This window comes from Hypanus sabinus, chromosome 19 (genome assembly GCF_030144855.1).
Source record: "Hypanus sabinus isolate sHypSab1 chromosome 19, sHypSab1.hap1, whole genome shotgun sequence".
NCBI classification, from domain to species: domain Eukaryota; kingdom Metazoa; phylum Chordata; class Chondrichthyes; order Myliobatiformes; family Dasyatidae; genus Hypanus; species Hypanus sabinus.
In genome coordinates, this window is record NC_082724.1 from 19,739,229 (window position 1) to 19,758,375 (window position 19,147).

Genomic DNA, 19,147 nt, shown 5'->3' on the forward strand with positions numbered 1-19,147 from the left:
TGCTCATTAGTACAAATATCTAATCTGCTAACCATGTGGCAGCAGCACAATACACAAGAACATGCAGACATGGTCAAGAGGTTCAGTGTTGTGCAGATCAAACATCAGAATGAGGAAGAAATGTGACTAGGTGACTGACTGTAATGACTGTTGGTGCCAGACAGAGTGGTTTGAGTATCTCAAAAACTGCTGATCTCCTGGGATTGTCATGCACAACAGTCTCTAAAATTTAGAGAGAATGGTGCAAAAAAAAAACCAATCCAGTGAACAGCAGTTCTGTGGATGAAAATACCTTGTTAATGAGCGAGGTCAGAGGACGATGGTTAGGCTGGTTCAAAATAACAGCAAGGCAATAGTAGCTCAAATTACTACTTGTTACAACAGTGGTATGCAGAACAGCATCTCCAAACGTACATGTCGAACCTTGAAGTGGATGGACTACACGAGCAGAAGACTACAAAATACACTTGGTGTACACTGAGTGCATACTTGTCTCCCAATTAAGCTGACTTTGGACCTTCCCATAATGTGGTGAGTCTTTACTGTGAATATTATTTTATAATCTAAAAAACACAGCTGTTTAAATTGAAGTTTAATTGTTTGCTCACTGTACTCTCAGATATTACCGTTGATCTTTTAAAAATTATTTTCTATCGTTCTGTAAAATCTGAATGAATACGATCAGAGACTTGGAGCACAACCTGGCAAGTTCTAGTTGAATTGAATGATCTGCCTTTGCACTATATAATTGTCTAATTCTATGAAAATAAATTCCCTCAACACTTCCTGACTGATTCTATACTAACTTTATCCTTCTTTCTCTGAGACAACCTGTTTTGAATGAAATATTTCTTTGAACTTCTTTCAGTCTTCCACTTGCAAGTTTCAGCATTCTGTCAAACTCCTTCACCTAAATCTTCACAGCTAACTTCACGTTTCTGGGAGTTAACAGTTTGTGTCCCACTTCATCCTTGCTTCCACTCATAAAATCTTCCTTGTTATGATCACTTATAAATAGTCAGCAATCTTTCCACTGATAGATATAATGCCCGAGTTAGGTCTGAAATTATGCCCAGGTTATTAAGCAGTAGGTAGACCTAAAGTTCTTGTATGCTCTGATGACAGATCTCCAGAACTATACTAATAGGAGCTATAGCAGAAGTGCCCACGTTCTGAGTTGCCTCTCCAGCTAAAAATTTCCATGGAATGAACAATTATCAATACCAAATGAATGTCCCTGAAGACCACAAAAATTAAGGTCACCACAAAATTGAAGCTTGCTGACTGACAACAATAATAAAGATCCTCATCAAACACCTATCTTCAAAAATGTCTGAACCCTGCACTCTGGAATATCTTTCTGAAATACCAATACCTCTCCCTTTAAATTCCAAATCTTTAATCAGATATACATATACAGCACCTATTTTTGTCTCTTTGCACTATGAAGCACTTAGAGTATTTTTACATTAAAGGCGCTATTTAAATGTAAGCATTTTTATTATGGATTGTTGGCAAACAAATTTAACAAATAAAAAAGCTATAAGGAGATTTCTCAATACCAGTGGACAAATATTACTTTTGAACATGTGATTATTTGCATCTCTTCCAGGCATGCTAAACATGCAATGTGTGATAACTGACACAAATTTTATTTAACAACTAAATTCATAAAAAAATAAATTTGATTTTACTTTAACTTGCAAATTACTTTGAGTATAATAAATGAGTATAATCATTTTAATTGTTGAATTGCCAGAAATGTAACACTTCCAAAATACACTAATGTAACTCCAAAAAGCAAAGCAGCATTTGGTAGGCTGACCCCATGCAAAATTCCATGTCGCTTGAAAATTATGGGTGTGGGAGGTCCAGTAACTGGCTATGATATACAATGATATCGACATTTAAACCATCCAAACCCTAAATACTATTTTTCAACTTCACAGGCAAGCTTGTCTGTCAAGAGGATTTAAAATATCAGTACAATGTCAGTGAATTTCACTCATTTTGCTTCATATCTTTATTATGATCAATATTGCTAAGCACCACAATCCAATGAACCACGTATTCAGTTTTTCCAAAGTGCACCAACTTACCATTCTGTTGACATTGGTGAGAAGCTGACATCTGCATAGTGACAGGGAAAATGGTACAAGCATTAGACTAGAACCTATAAGAACATAAGATAATTGAAAAGCAAAGAAACTGCAGATGAAAATCCATCAACCTGAAGCATTAACCGTTTCTCTCTCCACAGATGCTGCATAACATTTTTTATTATGCAACACAAAATGATGTGTGGTCAAGCTACTGATATTGCTAAAACAATCTCCCATTTCATCTAAATGCATTTTCAAAAAAAACCCGTTTAAATATAAACACCTACTGTATTTGCAAAAGAAAATAATGTTCAAATGATTATTACCAATCTTTGAATTCCTCCCTAATTGCAATATACAAAACATAATTTCAATATAAACCTCTGTAATTTACTCAATGTCAAAAAGGTTACAAAATAAAAATAAGGAATTTACTGTGATTACATAAATATAAAATGGTTATTCCATTCTTTACCAAATAAAATCCTATGTCAGTAAAATCATATTTTATACTGCTTAAAATCTTTGATTTAAAACAACTGTTCTTAATTCCGAGTCCAAAATACTGATTTGAATTATAATACTCACAATATTAAATCATTTGAATCAATTCTTTAATATATTATGCTGCAACTCTGAGTTGGTATGAATATATCCAGTACAAGTCTAAACAGGTGATACTTAGGCGATATTACATTTGGAGCTTTAATAATAATCCTACAACTGTGAAAGATCAGAATTTCCTAATAGTGATTCTTTTTTCCACAAAGTATACATTAGAGATCTCAAGTTATGAAATAGAGTTGATACCAATTTTAGTGTGATATACATTTACTATCCTTCAAAATCAAATTAACAACATAAACTCGAGAGAAACCTGTTACAAACCTGATTCTCTGTTTCAATTTTGCCAGCAACTTGCTGAAAATGTGTACTTTGTGTAGAGTTTCTTTCTTCCTCAGCTTCTTCAGTAAGCATATCTTCTGCTTTATCCATTATATCCTTCATCTGTTCTATGAAAATCTCCTTTTCAATTTCCAGTATAAAATCATTTTCCACCTGTTTATAAAAGTACATAAATCTTAAAACCAATTGCTTATATTTGTCAGTCTGATTTTGCTCCATTATGCCAATCAACGTTAGATTTTCTTTATTACTTACCATGTAAATTGCTATTTCATCTGGAGCATCACCATCCAAGTCAAATTTAAATGTTACCATTTTGTGATTATGAGTTTCCAACTGGCATTCCACCATTTTATCTCCTACATTTGATACCTGAGAGAAAGTGAAAATCAGTTCTGACCTTAAAATAATTTCGCCTAACATTTATCAAAAAAGTTAAGTATTCACATTTAGAATAGTCAGCTTTGGCCTATTAGTCTTTTCTTGTCGTGATCGAGTGCGTGTAGATCTCCTATGATGCTTTCTTGAACTTTTACTCTCCTGCTTTCCACTGGTATGAATTCCTTCATATCCATCACTCATTTCTTTTCCCGATGCAGCGTCAGAAAATACACTATAGCAAAAACAAAATAAGTGTTCAACCACAATAACACAAAAATACGAATCATATCCTATTTTTTATCATTCTTATTTGTATTTGATCAAAACAACATCACTCAATTATTCATTCAAATGGGAGCCTAAATGCAACTTAATACCTCTTAATGGTAACTAAACTACATAGAAGAATAATTGTTTGTCACAGTTTATAATTTGCACTGTATTTGTTAGGCAGACTTCATTAATTCACTTTTCCATTTTATGGAATATGACTATAGTGTCCATAATTGAAGCAAGACAGACTCCCCTTAATAAGGCAAAACTTAACCAAAAGTGGCATTAACAAAATTTTAATCAAAAGTAATGAGAAGGAAAAACTTCTGATGGTTAGCATCACATATCACCAAGAAGCCCATCTGGTCAAGGACAATTCCAAACACATTCATGCAAGGTTTCTTAGGGGAGTTTTCTTGGCCCTTTTAACTTCCAGTACTTCAATGGTAACATGAGCTCCAACACAAGGTCAAGAGTGGGAATATTCATTGAATACTGCATTCCATCTAATAATATTCACAACTTGCAAATAAGATACTCTGTACCCACATATAGGAAGACTAAGTTTCACATTGAGGCTTGAGCTGACAAGATGCAGGCTGAAGTCATGACACATAGATGCTGGACAATGACCACCTTTTATAACATAAAGTCTAACCATTTCCTCACAATTAGTATTATCTTTAAATCCACTAGCTAATCCTGCATTTATCATAAAGCATAAGCTAAACTGATATAGGCATATCACCACTTGAGCAGGGCAAGAGGCTAAGTTTGGAGGCAAGTAATTTACCTCACAAATCTCAAAGTCTTCCACTAACTACTTTCTGTACTACATTCAGGAAAAATTTTCATCACACTGACTGCTGCAGTTCATGGTAGCTCAACAGAACTCAAGGGGAAAATGATTATTCATGCAAATAATGTCCATATTTCCACCAAATATTACCAGTCTAACATGCATTAAACTTTGGAAATTGCATACGAATAATAAAAATTACAGGTGCCATAGGTTTGAAACAAATAGGAAATACTGGACACTCTCAAGTAGGTCAGGTGGCATCTGAGGAAAGAAATAAAGTTAATGGTTCAGGTTGAAAGTGTTAAGCTGAAAGTGGGAATGCTCCCTCTTTTGCAGTTCTAACAAAGTACTCTGACCTGAAATGTTAACTCTTTCTTTCCACAGAGACTGCCTGGCTTTGAGTACTTCCGGAATTTCCTATTATTGTTGGAGTTTGGAGCTTTTCCAAGAAACTAAAATGAACCTCTGTTACAGTCCTAAAGCTGTTAAGGAAAGCACTTGTGGAAATTGCATAGTAACAATAAATGAAATTCATTTTTTTTGTGTTGGGCAGTGGCAAATGAATCAGAATCAGGTTTATTATCACTGGCGTGTGTTGTGAAATTTGTGGAGGAGATGGCTATTGGCAGATAGGAATTGAAACCAAAATCCCATTAGAAGATTTACTCTAATATGTTAATATTTTCACATTTTTGCCATAGTACTTACTTATCGCAATAACTACCATATGCTGTTGTCTGCTGTTTATCATGTTGAGGAAGCATCTCCTGTTCATAGAAATACAAGTGTTTTAAATATAACAGCTCGTGGCCTTTCAAAATCTGAAATATTCCAATATAATTACTTTGGATCCTTAATAGCTCTACAAGATTTAGCACAACAAACTCATTTATCTGTAATGTGGACCAGATGGTAGCATAGTGGTTAACACAATCAGTTTTCACCAATCATAGTTCAATTCCCACCGCTGTCCGTAAGGGCAGGGACCTCCAGAGAGTGCTCCAACTTGCTCCCACATTACAAGAACATACGGTTAGAATTAATGCAACTGAGTTGTGGGCATGGTGTCGGACGCATGGTAACTCTTCCTGGGCTGCCCCAGCACAATCACTGCTGGTCTGATTTGACACAACAACCCCTCACAATGTTTCGATGTTTCAATCTATATCTGACAAATAACGCTGATCTTTATCTATGCATTTCAAATGATCAAACAATCAGCAAAGCCTTCAAAATATTAAACAATTTCATAAACTTCCCCCAGAAAAAAAAGTAAATGAATGTTGGCATGCAAGATTATGACGTGATTTTCTTCAAATGACATCTATTATCAGCTACAGCACAGCAATGCTTTGTGTTTACAAATGGAAGGCTCCAATAGTGTTGCATAATCTGTACAATTTCTCCCATCTACCTATGTCAGAAATTGAAAATGCTTCTCTAACTTTGTAACAGAAAAGAGAAATTTGTAAAGGAGTGGAAAAGAGAAAAAATCAAAACATTCTCAAGAAATAAAATCCAATATTGGTTCTTCAGTTTATGAATATTGCAAATGGCAAAGCTTAGAGTTTTTGTTCACTCACAGTAATAAAACAGAGACATAAGAAAATGTAGATGCTGGAGCAACAGACAATCTACAGTAAGAACTCTGCAAGTCAAGCAGCATTTGTAGTGGGGAAGGGAAGGATAGTGATGTTTCAGATCAAAATACAACAGATAAAATATAGTTTGGTAATTCATTTAAAGGTCTCTGTAAGGGAACACCAATGTGCAATACACAATGTATGCCTTGAGCAATTCTCATGCAACTAGCAGCCACTAATTCTCTATGGATGCTGGATGGCTGAGAGGAAACTGAATAATATGCAAACATAGTTCATCAAGGATACATGATTTTGCAACTTTTGAATAGTGACTGATACTATATGGAATATAATACAACATGTATTTCCATTGGTTTAATTTCATCAGCCAGAATTATAAACTGTGGTTCTACATACTATTTTTTTTATTATTGAAGAAAATAATTTGAAATATGTAATGTATGCTTTCAAAAGTCAGTAAAAATCTGTGCATGACAATAGAAACCTTCACTTTGCTGGTTTAATAACTGTCCTTGCATTAGTATTTTCTGTTGCACTGAAATGTGGGAGACCAATCAATTGCACTTGCATTTGTTGTGTTTGCAGGAATAATCAGTTTCCACTAGAATACATATGGTTGTGGATAACTAAAGACTTTACTAATATAACTGGTATTTGATGCATCTGGAGGTAGAAATCTAATTAAATGAATAGTAAAATGAATTTTGTGAAATTACTATTTACGAATAAACTTGATTTGTTAAATAGTCAATATACATTAAAAGTAGCAATTAATTGTAAGTAATCTATTTCATAAGCAAACACGAGGAAATCTGCAAATGCTGGAAATTCAAACAACACACACAAAATGCCGGTGGAACACAGCAGGCCAGGCAGCATCTATAGGGAGAAGCACTGTCGACGTTTCAGGCCGAGACCCTTCGCCAGGACTCAGGAATCTATTTCATAGATTGGTTTAGTGAGTCTGTTAGAGAATTCAAAATTTAGAAAAAATATTTTCTAATACATTAATATATTAAAATGAACTTACCAATTTATCACATAACACACACTTCAGATTATTACACATTTTTACAAAGATTTACATTGATTTTATTAAAGATAATCATGCATGAAAATTTTCAGCAGTACCCATTCTATATTAAGAACTTAATAGCAAATTTCCCTGCCACCTCAAAGAATGAAAAAATAACCAAATATCAATAAAGTGCAAAATGTATGAGTGTGCACAGTTGAACTCTAGCTGGATTTACCCTAATTGGTAAAGATTAAATAATTCTATTCAATCTCAAGACTACTGCCTCAAAGCACTTTTTGTTACATTTCTAACCCTTTGTTTAGATGGATACTATTCATTTGAAGCTCAACAGTAGAAAGATACTCAACCGAACAAAATACCCTGCTACAGCAAAGTCACATCAATGCTAATATAGTTGGCTATCTGCATTGAAAACCTAAGCATATTTTTCCCATTTCTTCCCTGGATAAAGAGGTCGATGATAGTAGCACCATCAGCAAATAGACCAAGGTCAAATAAAAAGAGATTGGGATCAACCTCTTATACATGTTTGACTTAGCTATTTGTTACTTGAGTAATATGAAGTAGAGCAATTATTTGACGTTTCAAGGAAACAAATACCTGTATGCACCAACACACACAAAATGCTGGTGGAACACAGCATGCCAAGCAGCATCTATAAGGAGAAGCACTGTCCTGACTAGTCCTGATGAAGGGACTCGGCCCAAAACGTTGACAGTGCTTCTCCTTATAGATGCTGCCTGGCCTGCTGTGTTCCACCAACATTTTGTGTGTGTTTTTTGAATTTCCAGCATCTGCAGATTTCCTCGTGTTTGCTCTGTATGCACCAAGTTATTTTTGTTGTAAGACATGCATGAAACATTGTCACTCCTCAGATAGAAAGATAATTAGGTTCTAATTAATTGTATTTCCATGTATTTATTTGCATAGCTTCTTTCAGATTTCAACCAAAATATACTAAACATATTGGTTACATAACTTGACAACACAACTGACACTACAAGATTAGAAAATCTATACTTAATTCCAGCAATGTACAGGTCTCCCCTGCTATCCGAAGGTAGAGTGTTCCTATGAAACTGTTCATAAGCCAAAATGTCGTAAAACGAAGAAGCAATTACCATTAATTTATATGGGAAAAATTTTTGAGTGTTCACAGACCCAAAAATTAGCCTACCAAATCATACCATATAACCTAAAATAACACTAACATATAGTAGAAGCAGGAATTATATGATAAATATACAGCCTAAATAAAGTAAAAATATTGTATGTAAGGTGTAGTTTCACTTAACAGAATCGGGAAGACAGAGAGCGAAAATCAATTTGGAGGAAAAGAATCAGCACGTACACACACACGCACACAAATGCCCGCACAAGGCTTCACAGTCATGGTAGTCTTTCTCGGGGTAAACACATATAATGTGGGCATCTTTTTTCGTAAAAGCGAAAATCCTCTTTGGATAGCGAAAACAGGTACTAATGTAGGTCCTTCGTAACAGTGAGCTGTTCTAAAGTGAATGTTTGAAAAATGGGGGGCCACCTGTACAGTAATTGGCAATTGCAAACAATTGCAAAAGTGTTTTTTAAAGGATTAAATGTCATAGGACTAAAAATTAAGACAAGCTAAGTTTATTTTCTTAACAGCACCAATGTACCAAGTAATTTTGGGATCCAAGTCTATACCTCCTGATAGTGGCAATGCAAGTAGATTGAGTGGTAAAGACATGACATGCTCTCCTTCATTGCAAGGGACATAGAGCACAACACTCAAGAAGTCATGATGCAGTTGTATAAAACTTTGGTTAGGCCACACTTCTAGATGAAAGATTTACATGTAGTTCTATTTGCCCCATTACAGGAAAGAGGTGCAAGCTTTGGAGAGGGTGCAGAAGCATTTACCTGGTTTGCAGATCATTAGCTATATGGAGAGGGTTGGCAAACTTGGATTGTTTTTTCCTGGAGCACTGGAAGCTGAGGGCAAAACTTCCTAAGTTTACGAAATTATGGGAGGCATTGATAGTGTAGACAGCCAGAATCTTTTACTGAGGGTAGAAATGTTGAATACTAATAGGCATAGCTTTAAGATGAGGGAGTGGGGAGAAGTTTAAGGGGAATGTTTGTATTTTAAAAACACAGTATAGTAGATGCCTGAAACACATTCAGGGGTGATAAGAATAGCAGATACAATAGTGGAATTTGAGAGGCTGTTAAGATAGACACAAGAATATGCAGGGATGGAGCCATATGGATCACGTGCAGCTACACAGGAGTAGTTTAATTTGGTATCATGCTTCACACAGACATTTACAGCCAAAGGCTTTGTCCTTGTGCTGTTCAATCTACACTCAGTAGTCACTTTATTAGGTACACCTGTACACTGCATATTAATGAAAACATCTAATCAGCCAATCATATGGCAGCAACTCAATGCAGACATGGTCAAAAGGTTTAGTTGTCATTCAAGCCAAACATTAGAATGGGGAAGAAATGTGATCCAAGTGACTTTGACTGTGGAATGTTTGTTGGTGCCAGACAGGGTAGTTTGAATATGGCACATTTTTTCTTCTCTCTCAACCCCATTCGCCTGCTTTTGGCCTGCAACCTCTGACACCTCAATCAAGCTATCAACTTCTGCTTTAAATATACACAATGATTTAGCATCCATTGCCATCTTTGGTACTGAATTCCACTGCTTCTCCACCCTCTGGCTAAAGAAATTCCTCTTCACCTCTGTTCTAAAGGGATATCCATTTATTCTGAGGATGTGTCCTCTGATCCTAGTCTCACCTGTTACTAAAAACATCCTCTCCATATCTGCTCTACCCAGGTCTTTCAAATTCGGTAGATTGCAATGAGATCACCCCTCATCCTTTTAAACTACTGGCTTAGAACCACCAAATGCTCCTCATGTTAGCCCTCTCATCTCATGCTCATTCTCGTAAATCTCCTCTGGACCCTCTTCAACACCAGAACATTCTTTATTTGATATGCAGCCCAAAACTGCTGACAATATTCCAAATGAGGTCTGACCTCAGGATTACATCCTTGCTTTTAATATTCTCCTTCTTAAAATGAATACTCTGATGAACACTCATCTTTCCATCTGCATCACTAGAAAACAGATTCTGGGAATTTTGTAGCAACTTGTAAGACATTTCTATACATACAATGACTATGACTTTCGCCTATTACAACACTCAGTAAAGATAGTTAATTGGCTCCGAAGAATTTGGAAACATTCCAAGTTGATGAAACATAATACAGGTTCTTATTTCACGTCTTAGCAGCTTTTACCTGTTGTTCCTGAGGAATTAATCAGAATTCATGATGAAACAACTGAATTGAACAAAGTTATACTTAAATTACATCAATTCCTACAAATTCAATTGTAGTTATTCTGAAAAATAGCCTCCCAGAAAGGTGCTTTGAACTTTGCAATATTTTTGCTTGTTCAACTGTCTTTGGCTCTGAGCCCTGTATGCCAATTACATGCTTTCCTCTGTGTCCACAATAGACTGTCAAATCTGTAAAGCTCAAAGAAATGCTTGCACCATGATCAGCTGTGCAGAGAGATCGTCAACACATTGACCAATCTGCAAATGAAAAGTCTGAAGAACAATAGTCCCAACACCAATCTCTGACAAGCCCCAAGACAGAATCACTAATATCTGTAACTGGTGCAACTCTGTTAATGCCCACAGGATTTTATATAATTAGCAGGGGATATATTAAAAAAAATATTCCTGGAATTTATGTCCAAGTGTGCCTCCCACACAAAAGATTAGTTCCATAAATCCAACTATGGAAGGGCTATGTAGGAGCACATACACCACTGAGCAGAGAAATGGCAATTCCATATTTCTTACAAGTGAAAATTCTAGACAAGGTAATTTAAAAAAATTAAATGTATCTTGCAGAAAATAATAATACAATTGGCAATTATTTGCTACATTGTATAAACCTTTTTTTTTCAAATTAGCTGAAACATCATAACAGTCAAAGAAAAATGCTGCACAGGAGCAAGAATCAACAACGAACTACTGGAGTTCTCACCATCAATCACATGGCAAGTAACATTCTAATTCTTAGAATATTACTGTGTACACTACAGCATATCAATGTTCCAGCACAATGTGTTTCAGTAATCTTATTTTGACATAATAATGTTAATTTCTTTGTTGCAATTTGAAACTGCTCTAGCTAAATATTCTTGGTGTCACATTGAAAGAAAGTGACAGGCACTGCTCTTAGTGTTTTGCAGAGATACTATGCTTACCAGTCTTTTAAGTAAAAATTTTTAGTTTACTGTAACAGATGAATAAATTACTTGTAACAAACATTTACATTCACTTCCTTACATAAAGAATGAAAAAAAAACTTCAGTCAAGGTCATGGCTCAGACTTAGTTGTCTTTTTTTTTAAGTCTGTAGGGATGGTTTTGGTGACAGAAGGAGGAGATAGGTCTTAGGAACAATGATGAGGGGGAGTTCAAAGTCATGCCAGAGCCTAGGCCTCCACTCTATGGTCAAAGGCCAACAATGTGGATATGTGACAAAGGACATCTGTGGATGTTAGGCTGGCAAACGCAGTGGACGAGAACAAGTGAGGGCCACATCAGTAAATCCCCCAGATTGCCAGGTTCTGAAATCCATGCAAGCAGGAGGCATGAAGGCCAAAATCATACTTTTTAGTTATGCAATAACAAATAGGCAGTGTGGTCTAATTGTCAGAACTAATGCACTGTCACAAAATAGATTTCACCTTAATATCAAATGCTGTCTCAAAATAGTAATGTTAAAATTCATCACAATTTAACAAATTATATTCAAAATATCCACCATCTCATGCAATGTGCTGTAAAGAAAAGCTTGTCAGATTTATTAAAAATAGAATAAAACTCCCTTAATCTAACATCACCACACACTGCTGGGGTCAAACTGGTAGAGTTTCCAGATTATCAAATGCTATTCCAATTAACTCTTGAATGCATTTATAAATCACTGCCCCCGCCCCCCCCCCCCAGGTTTGAAGTTGTAGAAACCCAAGCACCAGCTTCCCAAAGTAAAACATATTTAGCTGACCAGAAGTCCACTGGAAAAGTCTAGGTCAGCAATAACAAACACTTAGATGTTGGTTTTAGTACCAGGTGAGCTGAACCAATAGCTGAATTGAACAATATTGCCAAGATAAGATTTAAGAAATCCAAATAATCGCAGGTGCATTTATCTTGGGATTGTTTAGCTTCAAAAAGTTGCTATGGGGAATGCAGGATAATGGGACTGGGTATATCAAAATATGGGAAAATAGTGTTGAGAGGGCTGAGAATTTGGCAGCTATAACAAATGTAGGGACAGGGCATAACAGTTTGAAAGAATGAAGGGACGTGGGGATGCTAGCTGCAGATTTGAAGAAATGGATCTCAGTACCCAAGGGGAAAGGGTCTGGCCTACCTAATACTTAGATGGAGGAAATTAGCTTTCCAGACTGTAGAGAAACTGTCCAATAACTTAATAGGCTGTAAAGGGTTAAAGGAAATCTATGCTGTAATAGAGATGATGTCATGGAAAGAGAGTAATGAAAGACAGAAGATTCTGGAATCTGGAGAGACAAAGAAATACACATCAAAACTGAGACTGTGCTTTGGATTTTGTAATTAAAATAAGAATTCCAAATGAGAAATAGGAGAGACACCAACAGTATGTTTTTGAGATGATGTTGTAGCACCCAGCTGGACAATAAAGCAGACTTCTGGACAAAACAATTAAACATATTAAAAGCTTAGGTCAAAGCATCTGAGGAAGGATTATTTTGACACAGTTGCACAGGATATTAGTTGTGACATTTTTTTAAAAAAGCTTTGAAGCACAGCAGAACCCCAAAAGGGAGTATTCTAAGAGTTCTGAGAATTCTGGGTATGGATCTGAGACCAACCAGCAAATTCAGGGACAGAAGGTAATAGCTCACAAGAGCAAAAGGTCAAAGATATGTTGTTACCATAGGAGGCACTGGTTAAACATCTGAAGCACCCTCAGACACCAAGAACACTGGTTACAATATCAGCTAACACAGAGAAAAAGAAATTCGGTGATGAACAGATTTGGTGAAAAAATAACATGGAGGAACAGGGTGTGGGTCTCATGGATAAGATGCACAAGGAAGTTGAGGGTAGTGGGGAGGGGGCGGAGAAGGCTGGTAGAAAATCTTAGAAGTGTGATATAATGTACTATTGGAAAGATTAAAGCAGCAGTACCAACTTAATCTTATCTCATTTTTATAGGAATCCAACTTTCCCTTCTGATGGAGAAGAGTCTAAGAGTATTCAAAAACATCCAGGAGCCATCTTTGCAACCTGAATATTCATGGGATGGTGAGCAATTTTGGCAGGCATGAGCAAAACCCAATAACACCAAGGCTCAGTCAGGCTCAACAGTAAACAGTTTAATCGTGTCCTTTTGACCTAAAAGAGCCAAGATGAGGAACTATTTCAGGTTAAGTGAAAGAGCATGACAATAGTTGTAATAGGAGCAAGATCATTTAAGTTTAAGACAAAAGTAAACATATTACAACTTCAAAATTCTGAAATAATTTGAGAGCTAGATTTCAGATTAATATGATTTTGGAACTGCAAAACAAGGAAACTGGAAGAGCGCTGTTTTACAAGGACAGATACAACAGCAGGCAGCTTGGAAGATAAAATAAGTGTGTGCACTATTCTTTCTAAGCTGCGCAGGTATACAGCCATGCAATAACTGAAATGCTCCTGTGCACATAGCCTTGGTTGCTGCACAACAGAAATTCTTTTACATAATGTTAATAATTTTGAAATTATATCATTTAGATGATAAACAAAGATGTTAAATGTCAAGACATTTTGCAATTACTGCTTTAACAAAGAATTACAAAATTTTGATCCAGTATTGCAAAGAGCAAGTTGATGAATGTAATGATCCAATCAATAACTACTGCCTGAAGATTTTGACCAATCCACAACATTAAGTAGCACTAACTGTCCTTTACAGTGATCCAGGAGTTGTAAATTCCTTACAAAAAATTGTTTGAGTACAATTGAAGCACTACAGTATGCAAAAGTAATCATTAACAAGTTACAGTCACAGTATCTTGGCGATACTGCTTATTAGAGTGACAAAGATAAAGATCAACTTGTATCTGTAAGTTGCATTCAGTTGTATAATAGATTTCCTGACAAGTTAAGAGAATGATGAGCTTCTGACCCTGTTGTTATTGCAAATGCAACCAATTTTATACTTCGAAAAGTGTATGTCAGAACTGACAAAAGAATACTCAACTACCATTGCGAAATATGACAAGTGTTGCCTCAAAAATATCACATCAATACTGTGATTTCAAATTTGTCATTTCTGCAAAAGTTAAGACTGCTTATGACATTTACTGTTATGTTGAATTATGTGCTTAGAAATTAAGTATTGGAAAAAATCGTCAGTTCTTGTTGACATCGTGGATTGACAATGCTGATTGACAAACTGGATTTAGTCTTCTAAGTTCAATCAAATGTAAGTTCAGGAACCTTTGGATGATCTAATAACGACTAAGACATTTCTTTCTTCCAGATACAAAATTAATCTGGACAATATATATAGATTTGTCGTAAAGACAGATGAGAAAAAGTTTACAAATCAAGAAAGATTTTCCTTGTTTTACTGTATTTCATTATACTCTTCAATTAATACAATTAAAAGTATGTAATATTAAAAATGTTCAGTCTAAATATTCATAGTATGGAAATTACAAAAAAATCCATTTAAAGTGCTGTGCAGTTTTCAGGTTGTGTAAAAATTTCTTGCTCAGACACAGCTGTAAGAAAAATTAGAAGGGACATTTAGTGTGTGAAGAACAACACGGTGATTGAGATGATGATAGAGACTTTACTGGAAGGCAAGGTCAAAAAGATTGCCCTAAGCATGCTTTAGTAAATTTATATGAAGGGAGAGATTAAAAGAAGATGGTTAAATTAAGAGCAGAATCAATGTTATGAATTGAGATGAAGGTACATTTAACAGTAGTTCCTTTAAGCAGTGGTTTCAGAATGAAGCTGCGAAGACACCAGAAAGAAATATATTAAAGGCTTAGGTCACAGTAATCAAGGAGGGATTATTTTTAAACATTTGCACTGGATATTATTTGTGACCCTGTGGATGGGCAAAAGAGAGTAAGAATTTTGCACAAGAGGTTTGGCGTTGGAACAAGGCAAGTTAATTAGGTAAGGAGATATTGCCAGAGGTGAGAGATACAATACCACAGAAGGATGACAAGAGAAGCATACACAATGTCAAGAGCCACCACAATGATTGGTTAATTTATTTAAACAATTCAGATAGTCATTTAGAAACTATGACATCCAAAAATATACAGTATAAAGCAAGAGAATAACAGCAGTTTAAATTATTACTGTTTTGTCAAAACAGCTTATTTTCAAAAGCAAACATTATCAGACGATATACAAAATATGTAATGTAACTTTATATTAAAACTAATCTGTACAATGTTACTCTAGAACAACAATGAAAAATCAATTGATACCCAGTTAAACCAGTGTTAATTTAATGCATTTTTTGGCCTAACTCCAAGATTTTTTATATTTATTTACAATTAAGTTGAACATAACTATTTAAATTACAGGTACATTAAAGTACAGGAGATTGGTTCTCTATAATCCTTAAATTCTAAAACCTCTGTCAGTGTTGTTTAGATTTTTTCCTCACTAGCAAGCAATGGAAAATTGAAATTTGATTGTTTATAACTGCAAATATAAAGCTATTTAATTCCTGTGAATTAAAAATAACCATATGTTCTGATTTCTCAGTTAGACCATCTCTCCTCCCTCCATCTCCAGCAAAATCTTGGGGTTTCTTATTTGTGTTTTTATTTGTAAGACCAGATTAATCTATCTGCTGCTTTGTTATTTTCCCTGGTGCACTGCACCAAATGCACTCCTGAATGTTTCTTTTGTATGTATTAAGAAAAAAGAATTTACCAGAGTTGGAGTAGGTTGGTTAATCTGAAGGGGTTCTGATGAAAATTGCAAAGGACTCATTTGTACAGGTTGAGATGGCAGTGCTGGCATCGGATGCTGTTGAACTTGATACTGTGACAGTGGCTGAGATACAGGCTGAACATAGGTTTGGGCTGTTGGCACCTGCGGCTAGAAAAAGGAAGACATCATGAGAAACTGTGACACAACATTAAATGCATCAATCTGCAAACAAATTCTATACTTACCAGTGTCTATATCTGTTCTATTACAATGTCATATAAACTATAACAACTGACATTAAGTTCACAGCTACCTTATCATCTATCCTGTTATTTTATGGTAATATAAATGATCCTGAGAAATTATTTTAAGGTGGTCAATTTAAAAAAAAAATAGGACTAGAAGTGGCAAATAATTCCAGTAATTGTGCCAGTTAGGTTTAGAAAATTATAAGATCTTGCTATCTGATTAGGAATAACCAAATAAAACTATAGTGCAATTGGAATATCTACCTGAAAATGGTATGTTGCAGTGCAGAAATAAGGGTCCAACTATGAGAAATCAGAACATATGGGTGAAGCAAGGAAAGCATAAAGGTTCATACACTGTACAACAGTAACATGAACCTTAATCTGACAATAAACTGAAACTAAAGAACACTCTTGCTCACCTGCTGGGGTTGTGCTACGTGCATTGCAGGAAGCACTGCTGGTTGCTGGTAATGTTGCTGAGGGCCAAGCTGGTGGGATTGTGGAGGCAAAACCATAGAAGGAATATGCATCATAGAGCTGGGCTAAATATAAACAGAAACAAAAATAAACAATGACTATCTTCTTTCTGAGAAATATCCTGCAGTGCTTTTTGTTATATTTGTCATGTGATGTTCTTATACCTATTGATAATGAACAATCCTGTCAAGTGTAACACTATGGGATTTAAAAAGAAACATTAAACATTTTTAATTTCAATTTTTTATGGGAACTGAATCTTTACACTATTTGATTTTAGGACAGTTGATTTCCATTTGCTATTTGTCTATCTCTCATATTTTTACATTCTGACTTAACAAATAAAGCCAATAAAATGTCAACAGAATGATAGACCACCCATTATGCACCTTAGATAATTTTCTTTTGCATTTCTAAAGTTGAATTTTATCCTCTTAATATCTCTCGATTTTTAGTGCTACATTGCAAAAGTATCAACATGAAATTAAATAGAACACAAATTACTACCAATAGGCAAAAAAAAAATTAGCCCTCAAGTTCAATAACAATACTGTAGCTAATGAATTTCATCTTCAATTTCTTAATTGTTTTTTTTAAGTATTAACTATCTCTCATTGCCAATGTTCTGAAATTTAAATAACTTAAGACCATAAGACATAGGAACAGAATTAGGCTACTTGGCCAATTGGGTCTGCTCCGTCATTCAATCATGGCTGATCCTTTTCTCCCCTCCCCAGCCCCACTCTATGGCCTTCTCCCCGTAACTTTTGCTGCCATGTCCAATCAAGAACCCATCAACCTCTGCCTTAAGTGCACCCATCGACCTGGCTTTCACAGTTGTCTGTGGTAACAAAGCCCACAAATTCACCACCCTCCGTCTAAAGAAATTTCTCCACATCTGTTTTAAATAGATGCCCCCTATCCTGAGGCTGTGCCCTCCTGTCCTAGACTCCCTACTTTGGGAAGCATCCTTTCCTCATCTACACCTGTCTAGGCCTTTCAATGTTCGAAAGGTTTCAATGAGATTCCATTCCTCATCCTTCTAAATTCCAGCGAGTACAGGCCCAGAGCCATCAAACATGCCTCCTATGATAACCCTTTCATTCCTGGAATCGTCCTTGTGAATCTCCTGTGAACCATTTCCAATGCCAGTATACTCTTAGATAAGGAGCCCAAAACTGTTCACAATACTCAAGGTGAGGTCTCACCACTGCCTTATAAAGCCGCAGCATCACATCCCTGCTCTTGTGTTCTAGACCTCTTGAAATGAATGCTAACATTGCATTTACCTTCTTCACCACCAATTCAACCTACAAGTTAACACTTAGAGTGTTCTGCACAAGGACTCCCAAGTCCCTTTGCATTGCAGATTTTTGGATTTTCTCCGCACTTAGAAAATAGTCTGTACATTTATTTCTACCAAGGTGCATGACCCTGCATTTACCAACATTATATTTCATTTGCCACTTCCTTGCCTATTCTCCTAATCAGTCTAAGTCCTTCTGCAGCCTTCCCCTTTCTTCAATACTACCTGCTCTCCACCAATATTCGTATCATCTGCAAACATGGCAACAAAGCCATCTATTCCATCATCTAAATCATTGTTATACAGCATAAAAAGAAACGGTCCTAACACCAATCCCTGCGGAACACCACTAGTCACTGGCAGCCAACCAGATCCTTTTACTCCTACACGCTCCTTCCTACCAATAAGGCCATGCTCTTGTAGCGATGTACTACATACAGAGCTAGAAACAATGACACGCAGTCGGTAAGTCATTTCAAGACTAGTTTATTCAAACTTCTCAGCACTGGCTTTTAACCTCTCCAGTGGGAAATGACATCAGAGGTGCATTACCAAAGTCTCTCCCCGCACGCGGACTATTTGTGAGTCGGCTCGCCTGCACAGAAAGTGGGTCGCCACACTCTAACCATGCTAATAAAACATAACTTTATTAAAGCTGCTCATCAAGGAATTAAGAAAATATTTTATTAAATCTATGTTCTACTTTTAACTCAGAAGATCCACCCTTTAAATTCACCAACACAAGGAGTACATCTCAAAATATAAACATATGAATTAGATACAAAATTAAAGCAATTCAGATACCAAGCAATATGGTCTCTATGCTTTTTGTTACTGACAACCATGTTGCAGGTACTTACATTCTGCCTAAGCCGAGTTATTGCTATCGAGAACCAGTAGTTGTGTATTTGGAACAATTATCTAGAGTATATTCTTAATAGTGAAATAGTGTAATTCTAAAAATTGCCAGTTAATAGGAAAAATATTTGA

The 19,147-nt window shown here is 35.7% G+C and overlaps 1 protein-coding gene across 1 annotated transcript in view; it reads right to left on the reverse strand.

The window, feature by feature from the left end:
• The window catches only part of wnk2 (WNK lysine deficient protein kinase 2), a 174,251-nt gene that overhangs the window by 71,329 nt on the left and 83,775 nt on the right, over window positions 1–19,147 (reverse strand). The window contains exons 9-16 of the mRNA XM_059944123.1: window positions 16,794–16,916; window positions 16,636–16,674; window positions 16,124–16,291; window positions 5,173–5,231; window positions 3,456–3,621; window positions 3,264–3,380; window positions 2,991–3,161; window positions 2,100–2,130 (exon numbers count right to left, since the gene is read on the reverse strand). Of these exons, the coding sequence (XP_059800106.1) occupies window positions 2,100–2,130; window positions 2,991–3,161; window positions 3,264–3,380; window positions 3,456–3,621; window positions 5,173–5,231; window positions 16,124–16,291; window positions 16,636–16,674; window positions 16,794–16,916 (874 nt within the window). The remainder of the gene's footprint in view (window positions 1–2,099; window positions 2,131–2,990; window positions 3,162–3,263; window positions 3,381–3,455; window positions 3,622–5,172; window positions 5,232–16,123; window positions 16,292–16,635; window positions 16,675–16,793; window positions 16,917–19,147) is intronic.